The sequence below is a fragment of the Osmia lignaria genome, chromosome 3 (genome assembly GCF_051020975.1).
Source record: "Osmia lignaria lignaria isolate PbOS001 chromosome 3, iyOsmLign1, whole genome shotgun sequence".
Taxonomy (NCBI): domain Eukaryota; kingdom Metazoa; phylum Arthropoda; class Insecta; order Hymenoptera; family Megachilidae; genus Osmia; species Osmia lignaria.
In genome coordinates, this window is record NC_135034.1 from 8,471,969 (window position 1) to 8,499,722 (window position 27,754).

The window sequence follows — 27,754 nt, forward strand, 5'->3', positions numbered from 1 at the left end:
GATCCGCCGACTCATGACATAATCTATGTATCATAAATTTAGAAATATGTTGCTATCTCATAAGGCTCCTAAGCTTATTTAATCGCTTAAAATTATCAGGAAAATTACATGATCACGCGTGCAGATAATCAATTGAAAACTAATAGATCAAGCTATAAAAAGAATTTAACTTGTAGTATCCTTTTATAACTTTTTATCTAAGCAATACAACGAAATTTCATTAAGTAAATGACTCTTTTGCGATGACTCACTGATCTCTTTTATCGAGTGATCATTGATCATACGATTGTTGTATCGTCTTTGATATTTTCAATTTGAAAAAGAAACGCGTGTTACATTTTATTGATCATTGAAAGAGAACTGATAATTGACATTGTTACGTTCTGGATCGTTATTTCTCTGTTCATATAATTGACGTATTGACGTTCATTACGTAACTGACGTCTTTGCAGTAACCAGCGCTAATGAAATCTACATTGACAAATTGCTAATTGTATTTGTCTACAGACTATGTGCAAAAAATATCGAGAAAAGAATTGTCAATTATTAGCCTGACTGACAGATGCAATTTAGAGATATTATATAATTATTATATTTACGCGTATCAGTTCGTGTAATTTTTACAAATACCCTATAAATTGTACTAAAACTCATCGATAAATTGCCTAATTATTAAGATATCAGAAACCGGCTAATCGATTGATCAACGATCGAGGAAAGCCAGCCTACTTGGAATCACTCTAAAAATACAGCTAGACTGTGGAATATCGGTCGCGTGTTCGGGAACATCGACGAAAATAAAAATCCATCGTGCGTCGTGGAAATTATCCGTTCGAGGCGAACTTTATCGCGATACTTAACGCGCGTGCACGCACACGATTATCGCGATGTATAACGGCTCTATCGTGATCAACGTCGTCGTATTGCGATGATATTACACAGCTGAAGGAGGGAGCACCGGATACTGATATCGTGGTAGAGGGGAGTCGACAAAACGTTATCAGAGACGGTATCTGGCCCCCACGATCCCAATTTCGCGATAGCATCGATCGTGAATCGCGCAACCCTTAACCCACCTGAGTTATCTCGAACGAATACCGAAATCATTTCGTTCGTTTCTATACCTTCGTATTGGCTGATTGCAAAATTTTTAATACATTTTTATGAATCATATATCATCAATTTTGTAACAGTGAAGCAAGTGAGGTTGTGAAACAAAATTACAATAATAATTAGAACTTGAAAGTATATTTAATTACTTCAGAAATATTGGAAAAATGTAAAGTAACTTGATTAATCCCTGGAAAATCGCATGGAAGCGCGAGTCGAAAAACAACAACGTTACTTTTAATTACAATTTTAATTGGTCGGCTTACCAATTAAAGACTAATTGGCTGATCAACGATTCAAAACATGAACTATGTCTACTATAGGGAGATTATGTTATGTATTCTGAAGCATGTCAGCTATCAATTCTGAGATACACGATAAATCTGTAGTTTGAATCCCGACAAAACGTTAAGAATACCTTTCATTCGGACATGATTTTACACCCGAAAACCTCGGACAGTTATTAACTGTAACAAAGCGAACCGTGAAAGCCTCGAAACTCTCGTTACCTTTAATTGATACACGTCCGCGAATTAATTGGAAGCGGTGAAGAAAGGAAGGAAATAATTGTTGTTCCCGTTAGCATCGTTATCGATAAAACTCACGTCATCGTGGAAATGGGCATCTGTCGTAGTTCCTGTCTCTTTCCCGTTCGTTCCACGATATCGTGCAGGCTAGTTGTAACTTTTTTTTAAAATCAAATTCTTCGATTTAAGTGAACTTTCGTTGGTGCTTAAGTGACGTAAGGATACTTGTACAATGCAATTAGCTTTCTCAATAAATGAGGATTTTCCTGCTCTTTCGACTATTTACCGTTGCTTCGTGTTAATCTAATACCTGACGACACGTCGAGCTGCGCAACACTCTGTAAATTTAAATTCTTATTCATACCCTTATCGGTTCGAACATATTCCATAGAATACCTGCGCAAACATTTCTTCGTAGATATCTAACTGACGCGGAACAATTCTTCTAGTCACGCTGATTAACCGTCCGATGTTGAGTCAATTGTGTTCCAGACTTACAAAGTGCATGTTAGAATGTTGCTATTCAAATTAGACAGCTCAATTTTCAAATGATACTTTCGTATATTGGGGAGATGATATTTGGAATATTTTTAACCCTTTCATCGTCATAGTGTCTGTTCAACACTGAAACAGAATATTTATCAGAAAGAGTTGAAACGTTGGACTAGAATTCCTGCAAAGCCATATTCAGGATTTACAGCGCTGTTTACTCGAACCGAACAAAGCGAGTTGTCACGATGACACTTCGAAGCGTGCAGAGACGCGAAAAACCGCGTGCTAAATTGTTCCAAGCAGAGACGCGGTTGTGTAATCGATAATTTATCGCGAATAATTGCATGCTCAGACACCTTGATCGTTGCGTCACACGGCATTTACATGCGAAAAGACGCGCTCAACATCTTGGAAACATTAACCCATTGACGAAGTGGCATTCAGCTGGTCGAAACAATCTAACATCGAGGCTGGTGTTGAAAGAAGCAGATCCTGGTAAACACATATGGACATCCCAGAGATAATTTTCGAAATAAATAAACAGTCGTTTCTTATATTATCTCAGCGAAGCGTAAAAAAACATTGTTTCCTGAAGAATTCTTGAAAATTCTTATGCCCTGGGACTTGGAATCTAAGACTTTCAATTCTTCAAATAAGGAGTTAGAAATTTTTCTCTTCATCAATTCACTTCGGACACTATATTTCCCTATACCAATTCCGAAATTTAGACATTTCCAATGCTTCCTTATACATACAAGAATATCCAATTACGTTATCATACATTTGATGAATTGCAGTAACGTTCTCTTATCAGTGAAGCTCATATCGCGCCAGAGCTGATTACACAGTATTAAACCTGTATATACAGCTCGAGTTAATTCGTGTACCACAAAGTATCGATCCCAACCCGGTAACCTACATACAGTAGACTCCATTTTACGTTCAACTCGTAAAACGTGACCCCGCCCATGAACTGTGTCAAACTCGCCGGGTGATGGTCGTCGACGATTCTCGCAAAGATCTCTCGAAGTCAAGGGATTACCCGTTTACAAAGCAGAGTAAACGAGAAAGCAAGAATCTTGGATCGATAGGCGATCGTTGAACCATCGAGCATCGACGTGAATGGTTCGACGAGTCGAGGATCTCCCTTCGAAATGATCGATCCTCTTCAAACGAAGGCGCATCTCGAGAGATAGGGATGTCTTGTGTAAAGCCCCGATAACCGATCGAATCGATCCTTCAGTGTTGAAAATAACCCTTGACCACCGCTCTCCAACGAAACAATCGAACGACGAAAGGTTCGACAATCAGGTGATAGGCGGAGTCGGGTCTATCTTGACCCGACCCTTGGTGAAACTTTTTATTTGTACATTGGAGAGTTTGCTTTCTAGACGTATCTTTTATCTTGATCCCTCAACGAGTTGACTTTCACAATGAGAATGAATGTACAGGGGTGAAGAAAGTATTGGCATATTTTATTTGAAAGAATATCATGGGAGATTTGAAAAGAAAAGTATTCTTAAATGATTTGATACAACTTTGTACTTTACTACTGTCATTAACATTTTCCTTTTGATTGTTGAAACATTAGATAAAGATCTTCTACGTTTGTTACTTAACGTTTCGCAAGGAAATGTGTTCTCCTTATCTCGATGTGCAAGATAAAAATTCGTCATTCCACGATAACAAGAAAAACACTTTCCAGCGGGACGTCCCCGTTACTTGGAAATGTTACTCAACATCGATAAACTTTTTTCCTTTTTTTTTTCTACACGTACCTACTATATCATTGCGTCACGAGGGAACGATCATTATCTATTTGACTTTCATGTTTTCCATTAGTCGTTCTACGTCGTTTGTGACGGAGTTTTGGAAATGATAACTGACAAGTATCCGAGGAAGGTGTAACAGTGGATGATATCAGTAATTATTAGCTACTGTTTTTGAAATTCTCATCGAAATTTATGCATATTTTACGGTACTTCAGATTAAATGAAATATCGAAGTTTTCCCCATTTTCATTAATCGTAGCTGTAAATTCCAACTCCCTGGAGGTTATCGATTTATTTTTCACGGGTGTGCCACCTACGACCATATTTGAATAACGCATTGCACTCGAAAGCAGTCGACTAAAAGCTGAGCACCAGCCAAGCGAACTGGCTGCCAAGTAAATCGCGCCACAATTATGGCGGAATAAAGAATCCGAGTTTGCAGAAGGACTGGCCAAAATTCATGCAATCGATAGCACGGCAAATGCTTACCCCTATATTAGGTAAACGTTCATGAATTCTCTAAACATAGTCGACCTAGACCAGAATAGAAGATGGCTGTCTTTCTATCTGTTGTTAGCATCGATGTACTGGTACGAAATCTTTTTTCTGCTGAGGAACAACGATTCAGTTTCAACTTCCGGGATGTAACGATCCGTGAAAAGCGAATAAATCTTCAAAGAAATCTTGAGAAGTTCCTGAAAGGTTATCTTACAGTGCTTTATATTCGAAGATGATAATTGATTCATCATTTTCAAATCATGAGATTTCAAAGGTCTGACACGTTTTTATTAAAGTCACACTATATTATTTTATAAAACGATCGGAACAATTTCATTTTCTCATAGAGGTTAATCAATTTCTAATAAAACTTGATGAAAGTTATAATTAAATTGGTGCATTATCTGATCATCGGATCCTTCATTTATCTTTGAAGTATTTCGTACAAGAGATGTGGGTCAGACGCGAAGGCATCTTACTTCTGAGACGAACAAGGAAGAAGCGATTTATAGCAGCAGCTATCACGATTAAGATGCGACTGATAAATTTTACAGCATGTCGTGTCGTGAAAATGTTTTACTACCGAAGCTAATCGACGTTCGCGAAAGATGCGCAACGTTTGTTCCTCGTAATTCAGGATAATGCAAGAATTTTATGGTGTACTTTCTTTGTGTTTTCATGCTCGACGATTCTGTCGAAGGCAAACGTTGGAAGAAAAAGAAGAATCTTCCAACGAGTCATTTTTATTTTAGATGGAAACAGATCAGATAAATAGAAGAATTGAAATTTGAACTAAAATTTCTATTTCTAATCAAATTAAATTTTATTCATTTTAATTATTCCTTGTGGAATATGGGTAAGAGCCACCCTGACCCTTACCTACTTACCCGAATACTTATGATTAATCCTCAACTCGACGAATGGTTACATTAGAATGCACACTGTTATTACACGAGCAGACTTTCGATGCAACCAGCTTTCGCGTGGGATTAGATGCGCCAAGTGTGTTAGGAGATTTTGCAATTCTCTTGCGGTCATTTCAACACGCGTGTCCACCGTTGTTGTTGTTAAGCGGTATCCGAACGATGACCAAGGAGGCCGGCTAGCTCGTTCGTCATTATTAATTGCTACATCGAATTCGTGTTTCTGGCTCGGATGTGTCAGCCATGGATTATATATAGCTTGACCGCGAGCATTCTATTTTCACGGGTCGATAAATAATTGCATTCGGATACGTAACAGATGCCACAACTTGCCAAACAAGAGGAGCGGAGAGTGTTGTCGATTGGTAGTTGTGTGTTGATGATAAGCTTTTATCGATAAACAACCGCGACTTGAAGATATTTATTAATCAAATGCATTTCGTGTTGTGTCTTTAAATTAAGGCTATTAGGTCAAAGAAATTAAATTCAATTATTTAATTAAATTTTTTTTTTTTTGAACATGTGGAGATTTATTGATAAATAGATTATTATTATTATATCTATGGAAATAGAGATAATCGTTGACGACATGCCTGCCGTTCGACTGTTGGTTCCTTCAATTTTCTTTCCCCTTTCACAGAATCAAATCCCCGGAAGCTCGTTGTCGCGTTTCCGTCGTAGCCAGAGCTTTCCGAGTTCTGCTGGTGGGCAAGCATTAATCCTGTCTCGACCGCCAAACTTTAGCCCCGTTCTTTTGTTTCCACGATCCAATTACAAAGGGGAGCTTAAAGCCGAAAGCGCGATCAGAAACCGTAGGAAACGACGATTCTGTTATTTCGCTGGTTTCCGACCATGAATCCACAATTTTCCAACTTTTCCACGGAAATTCCCCCCCCTCCGGCTAAAGTTTCCTCGCGTACCAGCGCGTTTCTGTACCTCGATTAATTTAAAATCGTACCACGATATCTGACCGTAATACAAGAAATTTTTTAATTGGAATTTATCTAAAGAATCTCTGTCGTCTACAATTTCCATCGAGAAACGGATGCGGTAACTTTCTTTTCGACAAGGAATATCCGGGTTAGAGTAGAGCCGGTGTTAACTCGCGAGCAGAGGAAACGGTGCAGACCAATTGTTAGAGCTCCAGTTGGCAATGGTGCCGGAGTTTTTGCTCCGAATATAAAATTAGGTCTGTTCGGGCGCGGGCTGGGATCACGAAGAGCAAGGGACGTAAATAGATCAACGTTAGAATGCGGCACGTCTTATTCACACTTACGTAAACAGGTCTCGAGAACAAGTCGCTTTAGGTGAGTCTCTCTGCTGAGTTGAGTTTAGCAAAGGTAGCCTTCGTTCATCTTAGAATCGAATAAGTTATTTCAATTAATTCACTCGATTAACGTTTCGTTTTAATTTTATTGAAAAATACATTTACTAATAGTGAGAAAGATACAAAAAGAAATCCGAGAGATAGATATATAAAATATGTCATCGTCAGATGCATAGGAAGCTTTTAAGGAACGAATCGTCGATAGGAAATTTTAATATGGGATCCTGGAAGCTCGAAGCAAGGGGTGCGTTCGTTGCATGAGAAGAAGGTATCGATCGAACCGTGTCTTGGAAACATTCTGCTTTTTGCTTCCGTTTCCGCCGTTCCTAGTCGTATTCTCGATTAATTCTACGATCGCTTTTTCCTTGAAATTATAAACTGGATGTCGTGCTTCTGTTGAGTTAGTTTCTTAAAACTAGTATTAATTTTCTTACATCCAAGATTAACAGCGTAAGATTTGTCTGAATTTTTTTCACTGCAATTTGGTATTTTTGTTGGCGCAAAAATGTCTACCGTCTCAAATACTTCTACGAAAGCAAGCTCGCTGGAAATCTCTATTTACGAGTCTGGGTGTTGGTGAGATATCCGCCACGTCGAGATTCTTCCCGATTTTCCGTAACTTTTCATTTCCTTCTAACGTTCTTTATAATCCTTGACTACCTTTTCCTTCGAGGCAATAGTTTACAATTAAAGTACGAGAAATCGGACTGTGTTTTCTTGTTTAAAATGTTTAAACTATTCATCTACGTTGAACAATGTTTCAAAAAAAAAAATCACACAATCAATTTCGAGCAGTTCGTTCCGTATGCACCACCGCGACTATCGATTTCCGAACCGTAATAAAGCTGTTTCGAGGGTCGACGGTGCGCACCGTGTGAAGAATCCGTCTCGAAGGCGTTCGAAAATTCGCCAACTACCCCTCTAGCGATCTCCGACCCTTTCGAATCCTCAGAATAACGTCGCTTCCCTGTCCGCAAATTACTTTTCACCTCTATTCACCTCATCAGAAGTTCTTGCCGAGAAATCTCAGGGAACTGGCTGGATATCAGGGAGAAACCCTTTTCCTTTTCTCTACGAAGCCAACTCCCGTCGTTCTTCAACCCCCTGCGGGCGCGGCTTCCGATCGATCAGCCCTCCCACGTCCTTTTCCTTCCGCTTTTCGCGATGCGATGGAAATCGCGGCCAGCCGGCACCGCCAACCTTTCCCCGGGCCCTCCAAACGGGTTTTTCTAGTCTTTTATTGGATACACCTTCAAAGGAGTTAGTTTTCGTGGAGAACGCGTCGAGAACAGTCGGTTCTCCGCAACCCCTTTTGCCTTTTATCCTGGACCCTCGTTAAGGGTGAGTTTCTTTCATGCGCTTCGTGTCAGCTACTCGAGCGAAGCTGACGCTTCTGCGGCTACGCTTTAACGTGGTAATTGAAATTACGCCAGATCCTTTGCTTCTTTATCTTCTTTTTTTATCTTCTTTTCTCGTTTGCGAAGGTGAGTTTGCTGTCGCTGCTTGTCTGGTCGTTTAGGGTGAAAAGTTTTCGTAGGAGAAATTGAGCAGTAGCAAGGATTAAATTATACCTTCAAGTAGATTTTTAAATCAATTTAGTACGAAGTGTTTGAAATAGATTGCGATAAATTATTTAGTCATCTTGAAAAAGTTTACCAGTTATAATTTATTTGTCTATCTGTTATAGCTGCTAAAAAAAAAGAATCTCAAACACAGCTGAGGAATATTCCATGTACAAACAGTCTTAATATAATTCGCACAATATACACCGCATCAAAGCACTTCGCACCTAATCAAACTCATTATAACACTCGCGATAATTACGACAGATAATTCTAAACGAACTATGTCAATAAAATCTCACGTACGCGATCTTTCGCAGTTCTGGATGTATTCTACTATCGCGGGTAGAATCGGTTCTCGTGAATTATCGACGAAAGCGTCGAACCGCGTCGTCGCAAGAGCGGAACGTGCGTATTTTCGCGGGATTTTCGAGCCGCGAAAGGAAAGCGGCTGTCTGTCGGGCAACAGAGAAATTCTTCGTTCATCCGTGCGGAAACCGCGTTCGCGGAAATCCTATCGGTGTTTGCTCTTCCGTATCGCGGTTTCGGATACGGCCGCGGATACCATGCCGCCTTTCTGTGTTTGCGTGTCCCCGCGATAAACGGCCATGGTTTCTGGCTTTCCCATGAAAACCGATCGAATCGTTCCGATCGATTAGTTATACATTACAGGAGATTAATTATACGCTATAGAAGCCCTGAGAATCGGAAACCATTTGAATTTTATTTCAACAAAGTAATATAACTTCTACGGTCATTGAATAAGAATATTAATGTCTGGTTTCGAGGAATCGTGAAATATCGTCGTCGATTAACGATCAGTCGAGTTTCCGCGAAATCGACGATGTCTCAGATCGGTTCGCGATTAATTGCGATTTAATGGAGATTGAGCGGTTATACCGCGTGATCAAGGAGGATCGATAAGAATTACCGTTGACGCAAACAACGTGGAAAAGAGAGAAAGAAGGAAGGGCTCGGAGATAATTAATCCTCGATCCTTTCTAAGGATCCTCGCGTTCTAACGTTTCTCCTTTCCCTTCTGCAAAAATCAATTGTTTCGCTTTGGCTCACGGCGTTATCTGGCAATTATCGAGCGAACGGCGCCGTTTCTCAACTACTTCCTGCAATAACTAGGAACGATAAGGTGAAGTAATTCTCGCTGGGATTTCCCAAGTGTCCTGTCTATGCTGTTCCCTCGATTGCGGCCGTGCTGTTCCCTCGTTTCGCCGAGCATTTTCAAACGACTATTATATTCGAATCGCCTTAATTGATTACATTTCGCGGTAATGATTCGAGGATCCAAAAATGACAAGAAAATTTCAGTGTCTCGTGTCTCGTACAAAGAAAGGATCTAAGCTGCAATTTCATAGATCCGGATTGCTTAATCTCGCGATAGCGTTCATTACCCTATTATATGCACAACACAGGATTCCCAAAGCGAATGCATTTCTCGAAAAGCCATTCATCGTTCGTTTCTAGATCCCATCTAAATTCTCATCGAATAACGCAAATATGTCGTAAATATCTTGGTACGGCCATTCATCGCGCAAAAATCAGCACAATATTTACCCACGCGAAGGAAAACGTTTTCATTGCTTGCCATTCATCGCTTCGAGTACGAAAGAGGTCGATTATTAGCACGAATTTCATCAGTGAACCAGGAAAACAGCTGACCGTGAACAGTTTAACGTACTCGATTCGTTAAAAGATGAAATTTCTTGTTATGCCAGTTTCTAATTATAAATTAGAATGAATATAAGAAGGGAAAAAATAATGAATGTTTTCAAAATTTCATAAATGAGATGATAAGAAATTTTCAATATTTCTTTTTAATTAATAGACTCGACGATCCCCTTAGTCTTTCTAGGATTAATATAGAAAAGAATAAGGGGGTTCGCAATCGGTGAGCATCATCGATGGTACGTTTATAAAGTCTACGATCGATAGTTCGACCATTCGTGAAGCCAGGTCGTCGTGGATGGTACGAAATAACCAGTGGATCGTCTTGGATCGTCTGGAGCGTACCCTGAAGATGACAACCGGCCGTATTTTCCCCGGATAATGGTCTTGCCTTTCTTCTTCTCTCTTTTGTACCTCGTTTCTCTAGTCGTCGTCCACCGATATTCTCTTTTTAGCTATTAAGTTCGCGACCGCCGCGCCGATTCAAACGTTCCTTGCAGACGATGAAATTATCGAACAGCCGTCCTGGATTTCCTCGTTCATCGCGAGTCGCGATGATTTCTCAGACACTCGTTTTTCTCTCCTTTGGTCCCTTTTTTATTTCTTCTCTAAATTCTTCTTCACCTCGATTTGAAATTACACAATCAAGCTCCGAGCAATTAAATAACCAGCGTCACGCGTGGATCTAATTTAGTAATTCTATCAACAAGTCCACGCAAAGTGAAAGGAATTCCTGAACAGAAAACTCGATGATTCAGTGATACTTTGTAAAGCGATCGACGAACGGAATCGATGATTGTAAATCGTCGAAAAGCCGAAAGCTGAAGGCTTTGACCCAGGTCGCGGTTCTCGTTGCTTCGTTTCCCTGATTTCCTCCCTCGCGAAAGCCCATCCCCCGTTGTATTTGGGCCACTGTTTAAATAGAGGCTTATAGGGCAGAGCGGTGCGCCATCTCTTTCTCTCCCTCGCCTTTGTTATCTAGAGCAACAGCGACCGTGTCTGCGGAGGCTGTGTCGTATTGATCTGTCGGTTCGTTCGCCATCACGGTGTGGAGAAAGAGAGGGAAAAGTAGGGAGTTCAGATAATTTATTCACGACCCACACCGACGATGATTCGAGTGCGACGCCTCCGCGAACATTGTCGATCGAGAACAGCAGTGATCGTTATGAAATTGAAACGATACCTGGCCTAAGATTAATTAAACAGAGTCATTAATCTACTCTATAAAAATAACAAAATTAAAATTTATTTAATTGAAATTTCGTCAAAATACTTTTATTTCTATAAAGTTACAAAATTATGCATAAAGGCAATGAAAATATTATAAGGCAAAAACGTCCACGTCAGCAGAATCCATTCGCACAAATCGCGACGAGGTACACGCGTGACGCGTGACACTCGAGCACGCGCGCAATAATTATTAATTACTCAGCACATTCGTAACCATTACAGGCATCGACTCTCGTTTCTCGCCGTTTCTCGAACGAAAACGAAATCGTCGCGACGTCGCGCAACCTATTCTGATCCACGTGTAACATTTCTGATCAAGGGCGATGCCGTACGAGATGGACAAAAGTCGGTTGAGAAAATATTAAGTATAAATTTACTGTCATAAATCCGTGTAAGTCAGTTTTAAGTTACCGATCCGTGTCGCGGAGCGAAGCGCAGAAGTTTGTTTATGCGACATGTTGGTACGACCTTTAAAACATCGCCATGACAGGCGGTTCGCGCACGTGAGCAACGGTGATTTGTTGTATAACCGGCCTGGGTTACGTAACACGATTCCGCACGGTTTCCTCCTCCCGGCCGACATCTATTCATTGTCAGAATAGAGTAATCAGAGAGTTGCCAGTTGCAGGCGATAGAACAGAGCTAACTCGTCGACCAGTGCTTCGATGCTTTCCGTACCCAAGTTCGACGATGAATCGTCGTCAAAGGTCTCCGAGCGTGGCTTGGCAGCCTTGAATTTTCTCAGGACACATCAGGTGTTGACTCGGAAACTCGTCTGGTGACTTTCAGAGGAATCAAACGCCTCTCCATCCTTTGAATCTAATTGTAGATCACGTTGGAATATTTGACAGAACGATATTGGTTGTTTAGGGGTTGTAAAGGAGGCGCTGAAATAATTGAAATCTAGATTTAGAGTGGAAACAGTAAATTGATAAATTCTTGTCGAATTTCTGAAACTGTCGAAGATGCGAAGATAAACATTGGATTTGGATTTAAACACCTTTCCACTGAAACGGTGGAAGGCAGGGACGACTAGGTCGGGTCGAGCACCCTGTCTTGACCCTATTTAGGTCGAGTCGTAATTAAATCCACTTTCCACCGCTTCCTCGCTGCATACTCGTGTCTTCGTTCGAATACTTCCATCTGAAAACTTCCTCTCTGTCTCTATGTGCTTAAAATTATACGAGAAGCTTGCGATCATTACGTTTCGCTTACATCAATCAGGTAAACTTGTCTTAAAATAATTTTATTTATGCACACGATATTTGCTGAATAAAGAAAGAAATATTACTCCAAGATCCCTCTGATCCCCCAAATACGTAGAAACATGCAAGTCAATGAAGTTTCATGAAAGTACAGGGTCTCGTCTTCTCATCATTCAATATATCTATTTCAAAGTGGAAGAAAATATCCTCCCACAAAGATCCATTCGAACGCAGCGAAACATGAAAGCTCAATGGAAGTCCATGAAAGGCATCAGGGCCTCGCCTTTCCAAAATCGATCCACTAGTGACGTATCGCCACGTGGAACGTTCGACACGATTCCCCCATGCACGGATGCGCAATTACCATCCATCGAAACGACGCCATTGAGCTCGAACGAAGGGAGTCCATAGGATACACCGGCCAACAAACCGACAGCAAACAATAATTATCATCAGACTTCCTTTTGTCCTTTCTAATCCGACCTTCTCGAGTTGATAAGTCGACCCTAAAAAAAAAAACCCCTAGATACCATAGATCACTGCCCCATTGACTCCGGTTCACCTAAGGACACTTGTCTGGCCCACATTCAGCCCTTTGAGCCACGTGGCCTCCATTCAGTAACTGGAAAAGGGCGCACTCGTAGATCTTTACGCACACCTGCAGCCAACCCTGACGATCCCATCCCCCCAAGGTTTCACGAAGCCCGGAAAAAAAGGCTGCCCTTTGAATCGCGTCACCCTTCACCGTGGGTTTGCTCGTTGACAGCCATGGAAAGCGTTGGATCGCCTCTCGAGGGTGGTTCAAGTTGTGCAGAGGGGCTGCAAGTGACTAATGTAAAAACATCTTTGATCCCCCTATTTCATCCAATTTCGAATGTTTGTATCGTTGTTGACAATTTTATGGCTGTCGGATGAATTGCTCATGGAGAGGCGATCTACTTAGTGTTGGATTTATTTCAAAGTTCTTATTAGCCCGTTTCGATACGATCTAACTTGCGACCTACTTTAAGACGATTCCAATTTTAATCCTATTTTTAGATTAACTGCTCAGCGTAGTTCGAACCTAGTTTCAATCTATAGACTCAGTTCCCTTGTATCCGCACTTAGCGCTTAATTAGCTTCGTATCGAGTCTATTTGAGAAGCGTTTGATGATGTTTCCTAACGACTTGCATCATTTAGTGACTTTTAAACAGAGACACTTTAGAAAATACTCAATTAATTATAGATATTTTCTGTATACAAAAAAGTTCATTTATTCTGTGTTGGTTCGAGGTAAATTAGCAGCAGATTTAGATTAAATAATCCCAACTAAACTTTCCTGGGTAGGCAAAGCATATTAATACATAATACAGATTATATTATCACTTTCTCTGAAGTAATTTACATTACATAGGAAATCACAGTTTATCAGTAACTTAGATAAATAGGTTTGCATGATTTCGAAGGAAAAATACCAACCCTCTAATATCGTGAAATAACAAATTGACCAGATTTAGGTTAATAGGCTATTTCCGTGATTATCGTGCCGCCTTAATTGTTTCGCCCGGCGTTCTTTCTCATCCGTGGAATCGTTGAAAAATATGGCGTGAAAGAGATCCAAAAACACGACGATGCTTCGCAGTTACTCGACTCGCAAGGCCGTGTATTTTTAACTTGAGAACCTTCCGGCAACCCTGGCCGGGATCAATACCACCGGCAACCCCGTCGTAGTGTAGTACTACTGGAGGCAGAAAGGGTGCAGCGGGGTTAACCTACATATCCAGCTACGACTGGCGAGGTGCTCGTCGAGCGAACGAAAACATTTTTCTTTCGGGTTGATATGCCAGGAAAATGAGAGAAGTTTCGTAGCCTGACTACGACCCAGGGTGTTTCTCTTCTCTGATAATATTTATACCCATTGCGCAGATGTTATCTTACCGAGGGAAACGCGTGGTAAAAGTGCAGAAACGCGAAAGCGTGCGCGGAAACGGAAACGGTGTCCAGGGCATTGTGTCACTGGCTTACATAAATCGTAGCTGGATAATTTACGCGTGTAGTCGTGTGTAGATCCTTCGCATAAATTTTAACGTCAATGTCAACCTAGCTACGAAATCCGTTCCCACGATGTACGATAACTTTGTTGGGAGGAATTAGCAAATGAAAAATTCACATTTTCAACAAGTTCACTGAAAATCTTAGCAACCTCGTCGAAAAATCTAGGGCTGTTTATTTCGCAATAGAATGGCTATGATCCGAGGATATAAATACATTTTTTATTCTGAAACCGCGAGGCAAGGGTGCGGGTGTACCACGAAACAGCCGCAAAGGCAGCCAACAGTGGCGTAATTGAAAAATACCCGTGGCCTCCTGTTGTCTGCCGCAATGTTTCGTGGAGAGGGTGAGAGATAGAGGAACAAGGGGCAGGAAGAACGTTCTTCTCGTATCCCGTTACAAAATGGCTGCTGGTCCTGCGGTGGACTGCTCGGAAACTCGTTGCCTCCTTCCTACGTTGCTCCGGTCTTTTCTTAGAAGATTGTGGTGAAAGAAAGGAAAAAAAGAAGAAGAAATAGCGTCAGGATGGAATTGAGTTCCGAGAGACGGACTCTCGAAGGACATAGTCGAGAGGCTTGATGGTCGTCTCGGAATCTCCTCGAAGAGAGAAGAACGTAGACGATGTTCGAAATAGAAGGGTGAGGGATGAAGAAGAATAGGTCGGGGGTGGTATAAAGGAAAGGCGAGTAAAGGGTGAGATAGAAAGAGAAACACGGAGGCGAGGAAAAAGAACAAAGGGGGTTGGAAGAGTAAAGAAAAGCCTTTCCCTCTCGATGTCGTTCGAGCTCGGAGAGCAACTTCCGCAATTGCTAGGAGAGAAACCGTTGTGGAAGATGGCCACTCTGAACCGCTAAGGGGCCAATCCTTTTTATTGACGTTCGTTTCACGGTAATCGCGCGAGAAGCTGAATATTCCACGAGAATTCGACGCTGACACTTTTTTTCGAATTGGACGAGAAGGGCAGTTTCACTTTCGCTCGATTTTCGGGAAACTTTTATACGCTCGTCCGAGCGGAAACGAGGATCCCAAGGATGCAGGATCTTGCGAGGGATACGCTGCTGTTTCCATTCGATATTTTTGTTGGATTCGGATACAGGCGAGTTTGCTGCGAAACTTGGAAGCCGGTGGATTTTGATGAGATGGCTGATCGTCTAGACAGAACTCGTTGCACTTCAACAACGTTTGCGTTATTATTTTTGGCATGAATTTACGTTTGCAAATAGTTCCCCGGTATGAAGAAAGTTTCCGACTTCGCGATATGACTTAGTTGCGAGAGAGTTCCTTTGCTGAAAGAAAATTCGAATCTACCATTTGATCCTCTGAAAACTTTTCGCTCTTCAAAAATGAAGTAAATCTTCTTAGTCTATCAAAGATATTACTTTTCATGCCTGAAGAGATAAATGAGTCGCTGTTGCTCTTTGATTGTCGCAACTTAATCGTAAGTGGTCTGTGTCATAAATAACGATAATAACGATGTTTATGCCAAGTGCACTTTGAAACAGCCGACAAAAGACGATGAGACTGAAATTCGGTAGCCGCGACCTCATAGCCAATAAAACACTTTTAATCCCTTGTAACAGGTCCAAGATTAAAATTCGCATCGCGTATAATGAAGCTACGAATTACAGGTCGTATAAAGGGGCGAGGGTTTTGATAAGAGCTTCTTTGTCGGGAGCAGAGAGGATAGCCGAGAAAGGCATTATTATACCGCGTGAAAACGGGAAGACCGATTGCCTCTGGTTCCACACCTTGAGGGGTTGAAGCCCAAAGACGGCAGTCTCGAGTAACCGGAAGCGGCGTTCCGTTTCAATGCGCAGCCGATAACGCGGTAAAAGCGAATACCTTTCGAAGATACTCGCCCCCAAGCGTTCCCTCTTTTAATGCGATTTCGCACTCGATGCCAAAAACCCTTGAACGAACAATGATAACTCTCCCCCTTTGCGCGTGACTCGCGAATTTTTATCTGAAACGTTCTCCAGAGCTTCTTTCGTGTAATGGTGATCGAGGTAATCAAGATTCTTCAATGATTTATTTCAATATGCATTTAATTAAATTTTATTAAATTTTGAGGTACATTATAATATGATCCGTTTACACTTCTACCCTGAAGATCTAAAAAGAAACTTGGCTAAAGATAATAGAGATCTAACAAGCAATTCCCTGTATGTTACAGATTTAACAATCAGAGGGTGGGTTTAACGAACGAGCAGCACCGTAGCCAAAGTTCCGAGCCACTGTCGACCCTGGTGTCGTCGAGTGGCTGATCGTCGAGTAACAGCGACGCGTTTGCAGCAAGACGGCCGATCGTGTGAACGTGCTGCATAATATTCCGCGGCTGCCACGTCCAGCAACAGCCCGAAGATTCTCCCAGCAAAGGCCAAGATGCACATCGAGGTGCAGGTGGCGCTCAACTTCGTGATATCGTACCTTTACAACAAACTGCCTCGTAGGCGGGTGAACATCTTCGGCGAGGAACTGGAGAAAGCGCTAAAGGACAAGTTTAAGGGTCACTGGTACCCAGAGAAGCCGTTCAAGGGATCCGCATTCAGATGCCTGAAAACCGGCGACCCAGTGGATCCCGTGCTGGAACGAGCCGCGAAAGAGAGCGGTGTACCGATCCAGGACATCCTGGAGAACCTTCCGGCGGAATTGGCCGTCTGGGTGGACCCCGGCGAGGTGAGCTATCGCATCGGCGAGATGAACGCGGTGAAGATCCTCTACTCTGAAACTGGGGACCCTCACGACGACAGCTCGGCCGATCGCGAGGTGACCAAGACCTTCAATCCCGAGGCTCAGTGCTTCAGGCCCATCGAGGCTGTCGGCACGTCCCTCGGAGGGCTCAGTCTGAGCCCCAAGTCCACCTCGCCGTTCCCCAGCTCGTTGGGCAGCAACACCAGTAACGGATCGTCCAACAACCAGCAAAACGGACACGGATCCGGTTCCTCGTCGGCACCCTCGCCGACACCAATCACCAGCTCGTTCAAGGGTTCGCCTAGTCCTGTGCCAGCTTTCATCCCACGCACCACCGCCCCGCTCACCTTCACCACCGCTACCTTCGCCCAGACCAAGTTTGGCAGCACCAAACTGAAAACCAGCAGCAAACGGGCGAACAGGTTAGTAATCGATTCCTTTCTAGAATTATGGGAATGGCGCGATTCCATGATTCCTCTTATTACATCTGAATGTCCCAAATTGAACTGCTGTATAAAGCGCTTAATTACCACCGCGCATACCCCATACTTCCCTGTGTATTCTCGTAACAAGCATAGTCGCGAAGCAACGTTAACCGCAAGTACAGAAGCAAAGCATCCACAAGCAGCAATTGAACCGCACGTAATCATGTTGCTTTCAGAATGTCTCCCACCGAGTTCTCGAACTACATTAAGCAGCGCGCCATGCAGCAACAGATCCACCATCACCATCATCACCAGCAGCACCAACAACAGCAGCAGCAGCAGCAACAACAACAGCAACAACAGCAGCAACAGCAAGCAGCCGCTGGTGGGTTACCAGTGTCGCAAAGATCTCCCCGCAGCCGTAGCCTGTCTCCTGGAAGCATAGTCGCCGGCGCTGGCCAACAACACACGGATCCGAGCGCGTACTTCTTCCAGCACGGTCCGACCGCGTATCATCCGCAGTTCCCTCATCGCAACATCTTCGACTCGTCCAGCCACGGCGGCTACCTGTCCGGCGATCTGTACACGGGCGCCAATTTCCCGTCGTCCTACCTCGATCCTACCACGATCACCGGTCATCAGTTCTACGCTGGCACCGTGAACGGAAGCAGCAACGCGGCCGGAAGCAACGGTAATTCGCAGACAGCCGGCAATCTCGGTCCGGTCGGTTCCACCGCGGCCAACAGCAACGTGAACGGCATCGGTCAGCAACAGGACAAGACCGCGTTGGTCGAAGGTCTGAATAACTTCGGCCTCGGTTCCGTCGCGCCGTATCCTGCTAGCCAGTACCAGCACCTGCTCGTAGCCAACTAACACCCCAAACGAGTGGAAACCGAGTGACTAACGCGGCTCGAGCCGCGTCTCATCCTCGGTGTTGCTTCGTCAGACAGGAGGAAGAAGAGAGACGGAGGCCTCCTTCCGCTCTCTCAAGCGTCGAGACATCGTCCAGAGTCTAGGTTCCGTACCCTGACCATACCTGATCCGCTTGCACCATCTGATCCGAAGGTTTCTTGCGCGTAGCTGACGATGCCGTCGATTCCTGCTCATCCATTAGTTCCCACTCTGTCTCTCTCTCCGAAGTTAACCAAATATCGTCGTCGCCACGGTAGCCCCAAGCCTTCACCCTACGATCGATCATCGACGTCGTCGTCTCCGGCGATGCGCCAATCATTCGTCTAGATGATTTGTTCGCTCCCGTTTACTCGTACGGGAGGATCCCTTTCGTCCAGAGAGGATTCTCGTGGTGTTCAATCGGTCCATCGATTCACACCAGCGACGCGAAACGTCGGAGAGGAAGAGGAGCTTCACTTCGGCGAAGAGGAACGAGCAATTGCACCAGGTGGACGCGCGACGCGAGTTGATGAGAAAAACAGGGAGGAGAGCGAATGAGAGAGCGAGAAAGACCGTGTGTTGGGTGCGCCTGTGTACCGATGCGTGCTTGCAAGACGTTTAAGAGAGGAGCCATGAGGCGGAACGAAGAGGAGGAGGGACTTTGACGCGACGGGACTCGCGAACACGAACGAGCGATCGACTAACGTAGAGCCGCGGTGTATACTAATGTTCGTCATTGAAAACCACCGACACGGACCCGGCGTTGCAACGGCGTTAGGCGTCCGTTCGACGGTATTAGAAAAAAATAAAAATAAAAATAATGGCTGCTCCTGTTGCGTTACAGTTACGTTAATCTAGAGCAGCCACTCGAGACGAGCACAGACAGAGTGAGAGGGAATGACACGGACCAACGTATCGGTTTCCAGAGTAACAAGTCGAACGAACACGCCGCGCGCCCACACCTGGGACACCTAAAACAGCCAAGAGAAACACACACACGTGCACACGAAGTACGTAAAATTCCACACAAGCCCAGATTTCACACGCAACCGGACACACTCTCACCCACCATTTACCTGGCGACACACATTGTATACATAACGTACGTACATAACACGCACCCCCTGCTGATGGACGATCATCGGATACACGAGCAGGACCGGGTGGACACTTTATCGCGCACGACTTCACCAACACGTACACAGATATTACCAACGCGTAATAATTTATTTTTTCACTGGTATAGTCGGAGAATTGATAATGAATATATCTGTAGAGCCTATGTATTATATTCAAGATATGCACTCACTTGGCGGGTTCTCGCGAAACGGTTAGGGACTACTTGTAGCCTCTGCCGATCCGTCGACGAACGAAAGAGAAAAGCAGCCGTTAGCCGGGAACGTTGACGACCGCTCGTGCATTCGTCTCGTTCGCGTCGAAATACGATATATATATATACCGGAGAACGACCAGGACTATCGATACACGAAATAAAAGACCCAGTTACGTCTGTCTGTCCGTCGTGTTTTCTCCAACGATCGAGGAAAGGGACACGCAGCCGCCGCGCTGGGCGCAGAATCCTTGGAGGATTCATTGTCGATCGAGTCGCAGATGGTGCTCGCGGTTCCATACCGTTCGGAAAACTCGTCCTCGGTACGATTTTACATTTTATTTTTATAATAAATGCAGTAGAGCGTAGAGAGAGAGAGAAAGCAAAGGAGAGGAGAGTAGAAAAGGAAACGAATGGCGGCATATTCGCGCCGAACGAGAAATACGGCTGAGTTGCGCGACAATTGCTCCCGACGAATCGGACTGCACGATTTCCCTTCGACGCGAGGGTCCGAATGATTCTTCAGGGTTCTCCAGAGTCATCGTGTCGTGGAAGTTGGTGACAACCGGTCGCGGCAGTCGAGGAACTTTCCTAATTCCGTGCTATCGGGGCTTTCCAGCTCGCTTTAATTTCTAGCTGTCTCATCGATCCTCTCTTGGCTCTGGAGAAGAGGTGGCCGGCTGTCCAAACTTCCCTGTCGTAAGTTTCAATTCTGCCGAAAGTTCGGTAACGTTCGGAGATCGTTGGGATCGAGAACAAAGGGCCGAGGGCGTCTTAGGCGAACAAAGGTGTCGCGGTTAGCCGTGGGCAGCGCGCAACCAGCCAGGGATTTCCGTTCGCGAGATTAATTAGGTGATTACGTTATTAAGTCCTTCGTTGCCGTCCTCGACGGTCGAACTACGATTCCGATACCTTGGATATTCGAAAGTGCCGCTGTGTTTCACGAGATCTTCGCGGAGTGCCAATGATGGGACGAATTTCATTTAGAAACAAATTTTTTACCTCTTAGTCAAATGAAATTAATTTTGAACTTAATTCAAAAGAAATTCCGCGCGTCTGAAAAAGCGATCAGTTTTCACTGATTAATCTCTAAATTCTTTCTTTTTTTTTTTATTCGATCCTCGGCTTCTCGAATCGTATCCATTCGTCGAGACGGACATCCGGTAGACAGCAACGATGGCGGAGGTGCCGCGAGCCGCGGGCCGGGCACTAGGTGCTAAAAGTATTAAAAAAGAAAAATACAAAAAAAAAAACAACAGTGTTTAATCTTGTCGTCGTGGGACAAACGTACGGAATACGCGTGACAGGAAACTGTCGACCGGCTTGCGAGTAAAAACCACCGCCTTGTACAGCGAGGAAATACTCGGCATTCGTCGATCGATCGGCTCGGTTCAGCCGCGAGTCCTCTTCTCCTTAGACTAGTTTCTTACCTTAGCGTCACTTCTAAACGCGCCGAGCGTGTAGTATCATTTGAAGCGTGACGTTCTCATCGTTTTTTCGTACGAATTTTTGATATAGCCCGTTTTGTATACGAACGACGAGCAACTTCCGGTACAGTCGGTCGCGATCGACCGTCGTACCCGTCTGAATCGCGAGCGAAAGATCGACGGACACGCGAATTTCTTCACCAGAAGTGATTGATACTTTTATCTAAGCCTGTTAATCGAACTTGTACTAAGAATATTTCCTCTACAAAAAAAAAAAAAAAAACTGTTCTTACTGCGGTCTACTAACGATGTTAATTATAAATGATCGATGTTAAACAGTCACTTCCTAGAAATTAATCTGGTGGACGAGCGAGCTAGTCGGCAGACGATGTTTCCGGTCGCGTGGGGGGGTGCTAAACAAGTTTTTAAACTGCGGAACTAATAAGGGTAGTAGAAAGGGGGGGGTGAGATCCGCGATGGAATAGAGGCGAGTGGTGAGAAGACGAGAGGAACAGTACCCTTTAGTAATATCTAAACTTAATTGTAACTATTAACGATACGTACGACTGTGGTAGCTATGCTAGTACCTGCTATTGTTAAAGAGAGAAAGAGAGGGAGAGAGAGAGCGAGGAAAGCACGTGAAAGAGAGAAAGTGAGGGAGAGGTAGAGAGCGAAAGAGAAGTCGAAAGAGTGATCGAGAGGATTAGGGAAATTTGTGGATTGATTTTAAACGAAACCAATGTCCATCCGTCGGAGTTTCGAGATCGTTAGATCGATCATCGTTGATTACCTCGCGATAAAATATAACATTCGCGACGGTGAACGATGGAGAATTCGATCGCGGACAGCTTCGAGACGAGAAGGACGAGCATCGGAGAGGGAGAGACAACTCCTCGCGCCGATTATTTTTCTAATCTTTGTAATCGCCAACGAAAGAAAGGGGTTTCTCGAGTACGGGAATTCTTTGAAAAATCCTCCGTTCGACCGGAAGAAGATCCTATTAGAGACGATTTGTCGCGTCGTGAATGGTGGTCCTTGCGTCTCGAGGCGTCGCGACTGGCCGGGATAATCGATGATGCCGGAAAGGGTTGAAAGAGAGAGAGAGAGAGAGAGAGAGAGGAGGCAAGCGTTGCAATAAGTTGCGAATCAAATGTGGATCTCGGCTTGAGACGAGAGGCTCAGCTCAGCGAAGAATCAAATACACACATACACACACACACTCACACACACATAACATTTACACATACGATGTATACTCTTTTTAGCAGAAGAGAAAATGGTGCGGGATTCAAATGGAAATCGGGAAGGAGGGGAGAAAAGACGGATGTAAAAAGGGATATATTGATAGAGCATACATTGAAGATATACAAAAGATAAACATATAGTATTATACGATTACAATACGATTGTAATGAAACACTTTGTAAGCCAGGAAACAAACAGAAAAAAAAAAAGAAATTACGCATAGTTTTCCATAATCTGTAATGGATGTATTCGTTAACAAAAAAATGAAAAAAAGAAAAAAACAGAAAAAGACGAGGGCGGGAAGTTAAGGTTTAATTACACGGGCACACACATACGTACACGTACACATACACGCCGTTCGAAGTAACTCGGGTACACGACACAAGAAGTAAAAGAAAATGAACAAAAAAAAAAAAAGAACATAATAAGATAATAACATGAAATAACGTGACGACGTAACAACGGTAATCTGTCTCTTTAAAGTATCATGTGTCTATAAACTATAGCGATCGATATTGTCTCTTTAACCGTAAATGGAGAAACAAGTAATCGTGGTAACGTAAATAATGTCATAGCGATAACCGAACACTGCAATATTAGATATAATATTATATTCATACATTTATGGGAGAGAATGATTGGTAAAAGGATGGACAGATGAAAGTTGTGCGCAGCTCTGATACGCGTTACGAAGAATCTAAAGAGGAAGGGGGGAAAAAGTAGGATCACGTATGAAATAAAAAGAAACTTATGGGAAAATTGTAGAGAAAATGGTTGCTGAATCGGCAAAAAGGGAGATAAATTCCGAGTGTTCGTTTTCGCTGGTGAACGATCGAAAGGATGGAGAGAAAAACAAGGGGAACGGAAAACGGCATCGTCGCGCACGCGTGTCAGAGCGGAAGTGAGCAGAAGAAACGCGTGAATGAGAGCAACCAGATGAGAGTAAGAGAGAACCGGGCACACGATCTCCAGGTACAGTTGAAAAGAGAAAGCCATTTCACGCTAAAAAGGAGCAACAGAAGAGCAAAATAAAAACGACGCTGAAAAGGAAGAGAACAATATTAATATGCGTTTTGTGTATCGGACACACTCGAAGCCAACACACACATACATACACACACGACATACACGAAGGAACACAGAAGAAAGACCCAAAAAAAAAAAAAAATGAACCTATCGATTATTCTACCAAGTAATGAATTAACAAGAGGATGATCATTAGATTTGTAATTAATTACATATATATTTTTCAATACTTTAACTACTTACTGAATGTAAACTATATACATATAATTATATATTATATATATTATATATATATTATATATATACACACACGTACCGTATAGGGCTGTACCTCGGTTACAGCGTGGCGAAAGAAGGGGTTGATTCGTCGATTTTCCCGTCCCCGCGACAATGAATGAAAAAAGAAGGAAAAGGGGTGAAAGATCGATAGTACCAAACGACAGAAACAAGACGAACGAGGTGAAACGTCGTTTCGACCTTGTCGAGAAGCGGAAATCGACGGATCGATCCCCGATTCCGCGACTCGAGGGGTGGCGAAGAGTTCGCTCGAACGCCGTCCCTTGACACACGAACAGGAAGAGATCTACGCTAGACAAAGAAAGAAAGAAAACCAACCTTTTTGTACCCCACCCAAGTCACACTCTCGGTGTCGAAATGGTAAACAGACGAAAAGCAAAAAAAAAAAAAAATGAAAAAAATAATTGCAAAACAAGCAACTATGTTACTCGTGTAAGTGCATCCTAAATGTAACTGTTACGAAATGCCCCTTCTCCGAAACCCCACCCCAGGCCCCAGTCTTCATCGTTTCGTACGTAGCAAGAGGGATGAAAAAGAGAAAGAGGTGAAAAAAGAAAAATAAATGAAGCGGCAGAGCGATCAGATACCTATTGAGAGTGAGAGAAAGAATGTGTGCGCGCGTGTGTGTGTGTGTGTGAGGGGGTGAATTTTTTGAGTTGATGGGTCGAGGCGGAGAAACGAAATTTCCGGAAACGAGGCTGACAGACCGCGTGAGTTCGATTCGTTTGTTCCATAAATTTTGAAGGGGTGAGAAATATTTGTTTCTGCACCCTTTCACGGCGTTGTTCTATTATTATTTTTCTTTTCTTTTTTTTTTCAGTTCTATTCGCTGACGATTTTCATGTCTTTTACGTTTCTGTACGTGTACACATGTCGTTGTTCGTGAATGCGGTTTGACTGGTGTATGGGTGCGCGAGGGGTGAAAGAAAGAGTGCACAGGGCGAGAGGGATAAAATATGTGTGCGAGCAAAAGAAACAGCGAGACACTGTGCGCCTATATATGTATATCTGTATATAGGTACCTTTTTTCACCCGCTACCATTGTTTCCTTTATACTTCTTCTCCTGTGTTTTTTTTTCTTTTTTATTACTATTATTAGTGTTAATGTTATTATTGTAATCGAGATGTATTTTCTGTTGGCTTTAGATTTTGTTCCTTTATTTTTGTACGAGAACCGTTTTACCTATTTTTTTTTTTTGCAATCGTGTGCGCATAAGTTAAGAATATATTTTTTTTCTTTCTTACCATCGATCCACGAATATCTCGATCGTTATTCAACGATCGAGATATTCTTTAGTCTTTTTTAAGGTGATCCTTTTTCAATAATTTTATTTTTCTCCTTTTGTCTTCATTTTTCTTTTTTATAGTTTATTATTGTTGTTTTTCTTTTTTGTATGATATTTGATTATACCAGCGTGCATCGCGCCTCCAGATTAATATAATATATACTGCTATATTATTATATATATATATATATACACAATATACATATACATATATATATATTTTTGTTAATAATAACAGTGGTTTGGTAACCACTTTGTGAAGAAAATTGTGAAAAAATTGTGAAAAAAAGAAAACGTGAAGAGGAGAGCGAAGAACTGTGTCACGTTTTCAGTGTGTGTTGCTTAGTTAAAAGATGATAAACAAAAAAGACCAGGGTGAAGAAAGAGAAAATTAAGAAGGAAGCGTTTCTTAACAATTTTTCGTGGGTTCAGGTCGTTTCTTCGACCGGAAACAATAAATTCGAAAAGGAAATGAGGGATGAAAGCACTCGCACACACCACATACACATAACACATATAGACACACGAACGAGAGCAAACGAAGAAAAAAAAAAACAAATGTGTGAAACAAAAAATGAAACTCGCGTGTAATATACTTATAATATCATTTTGTAAATTATTTTTTGTATTTTTATATATATACGTATACATATATATAAATATCGAAGCATACGAGACAAAGCGGAACAGTGTTTTTGTGCGTACGAATCAGGTTCAGAAAAGATCGGAAAAGAGAGGGAGAGAAAGAAGAAAGTAGCGAGAGAATGTATGAGAAATGCGTAAGGATAATTGTCGACGTGATAATACGCGAAGAAGGGAAATAATTTGGAATAAAACGGAAAAGATCAGGCGCGATTGCGAAAGAGATTGAAAGAACGCGCGGAAGAGTGTGACAGCGAGAGATAAGTGTGTAGTGTGGATGCGTGAAAGAGAGAAAGAAAAAATGAGCGCAAAATAAAAAAATCTCGTGACGCGATTGATAAATATAATTTGACGATACTTAAAATCGATCAAAAGTCGTCCTTGATAAATGCGCTTGTATGCAGCTTGTTCGTGATGGAACAAAAAGAAATAATTAAAAAAAAAGAAAGAAACGTGTACACACATACACACAATGCACACACGTGACACAATCTCTCATTGTAACATACACAGAGAACGGATCGCGTTGATTCGAACGAGTCCCGAGATGAAAATGGATTTTTCTGTTCCCTAATTATTTGTACCTTCGTATTTGTATTTCTGCAGCTTGTCAAATGCTTTGTTTATCACTACCGCTACTACTATTGTAATTACTATCATTAATTCTCTTATGATTACTACTACTTATTAATATTATTACTGCTAATGGATTTTCAATAATCGTAGCGTGTATCGACCTTGTTTTTTGTACCACTCTTTTACTTTGTTCTAAATAATTATAATTTTTTCTTTTCTGTGTGTGTATTCGCGTTGGAGAACGCGCTGAAAACAGTCGCGTTTTCGTTTTTCTTTTTTTAATTTTACAATTAGATGTAGCGCGATCGCCTCCAAAGAGAACGATTGTGCGAGAACAATGGAAACCTCGCAAACAACAACCAGTTAAAGTCGTATTTAGTAGCCAGAAACAGCAGCAGCAGCAGCAGCAGCGTGTTGTTAGATTAATTATTAATGAAGAACACCGCCACGATCGAACGGCGCACTCTGTGTTCGGCGATGGTTGAGACCGGAAGCGGTTCGCCCTTCCGGCTGGTGTTCTTGCTCGTCGAGGGGGTACACGTATCGAAAGAGAACGAAGGTATATCCAGATCTTTTATAATTTTATAGAAAAAAGAATCACAGTCGATTCTGGACGCGTGATAGTACCCAGGATTCCTAGAAAAAAAAAAATATATATATATATTAGATCGCAGGTTCTTTTTTAATAAAAAAGAAGAAAAAAAAGAGAGCAAGCTTTAGTCGAGCTTCGCGAGGCAGCTGGAATTCATTGGAAATTCCATCGACGATTAGTCGCGAGACGATGTTCGTAGACTGGTCGCCTCCTCGACGCGGGATCGATATTGTAGATCGATATTATAGATCGAGCGTGCGCCGTTTCTCGTGCTGTTTCGTGTCTCCATCCTTGTGTCGACGCGTGGTCTTTTCGTTAGCTGGCTGCGATGATCCGTCGAGAAGTTTCATGGAAAATTTCGTTTCACGCGTAATTATTGCGATGAGTAAAGGTGCGAATGACAAGAATAGAGAGGAAACGCGAGATAGAGAGCGCGCGCGAAAGTGAAGAAGAAGATTAAAAAGTAAAAAAAAAAAGATGACACACCACCACGTTTCCTGCTCGCTTGTTTGTTTGCCTGCCTGCTTGCTTGCGTGAGCCGTGCGTGTGCGGTAAGGGAGGAAACTTTTCGTTTCTCGCGATGGTGTTCTTTCTTATTACATATAGTTTTCTCATGCAAGTACGGTGGACGAGGGTGGTGCCGATCAATCTCGCCGCATGGATCTCCCTCCCGTCGTTGCAATTTCAATTAATCAATTCAGTCTCTAGCGACTTTGGGCAGTCGTCAACGTTTCCATCGGATTTCTTCATTATTTTAATATCATTTATTTAACACGAAATAGGAGAATCCGCACCCACATATTTTCCTATGGGTCCTCCATGTTTTTTTCCAAACAAGTCAGAAATAATTAATTTTTTGGCTCACTTTGCGAAAAGAAAGCTAATTAGGAAATTAGATAATCAATAATGGAAATCCTGCCCGTAAATTGTAAGATCGCGAGCGATGATTAAGGGAAGGAGATCCAAGA

At 42.7% G+C, this 27,754-nt stretch overlaps 1 protein-coding gene across 4 annotated transcripts in view; it reads left to right on the forward strand.

The window, feature by feature from the left end:
* The window catches only part of LOC117605341 (uncharacterized), a 66,172-nt gene extending 43,388 nt beyond the window's left edge, over positions 1 to 22,784 (forward strand). For all 4 annotated transcript variants that reach the window (XM_034326575.2, XM_034326577.2, XM_034326576.2 and 1 more), the window contains 2 exons: positions 16,532 to 17,471; positions 17,711 to 22,784. In XM_034326575.2, the coding sequence (XP_034182466.1) occupies positions 16,741 to 17,471; positions 17,711 to 18,347 (1,368 nt within the window). In that variant the 5' untranslated portion in view covers positions 16,532 to 16,740 and the 3' untranslated portion in view covers positions 18,348 to 22,784. The remainder of the gene's footprint in view (positions 1 to 16,531; positions 17,472 to 17,710) is intronic.
* The last annotated feature ends 4,970 nt before the right edge of the window (positions 22,785 to 27,754 follow it).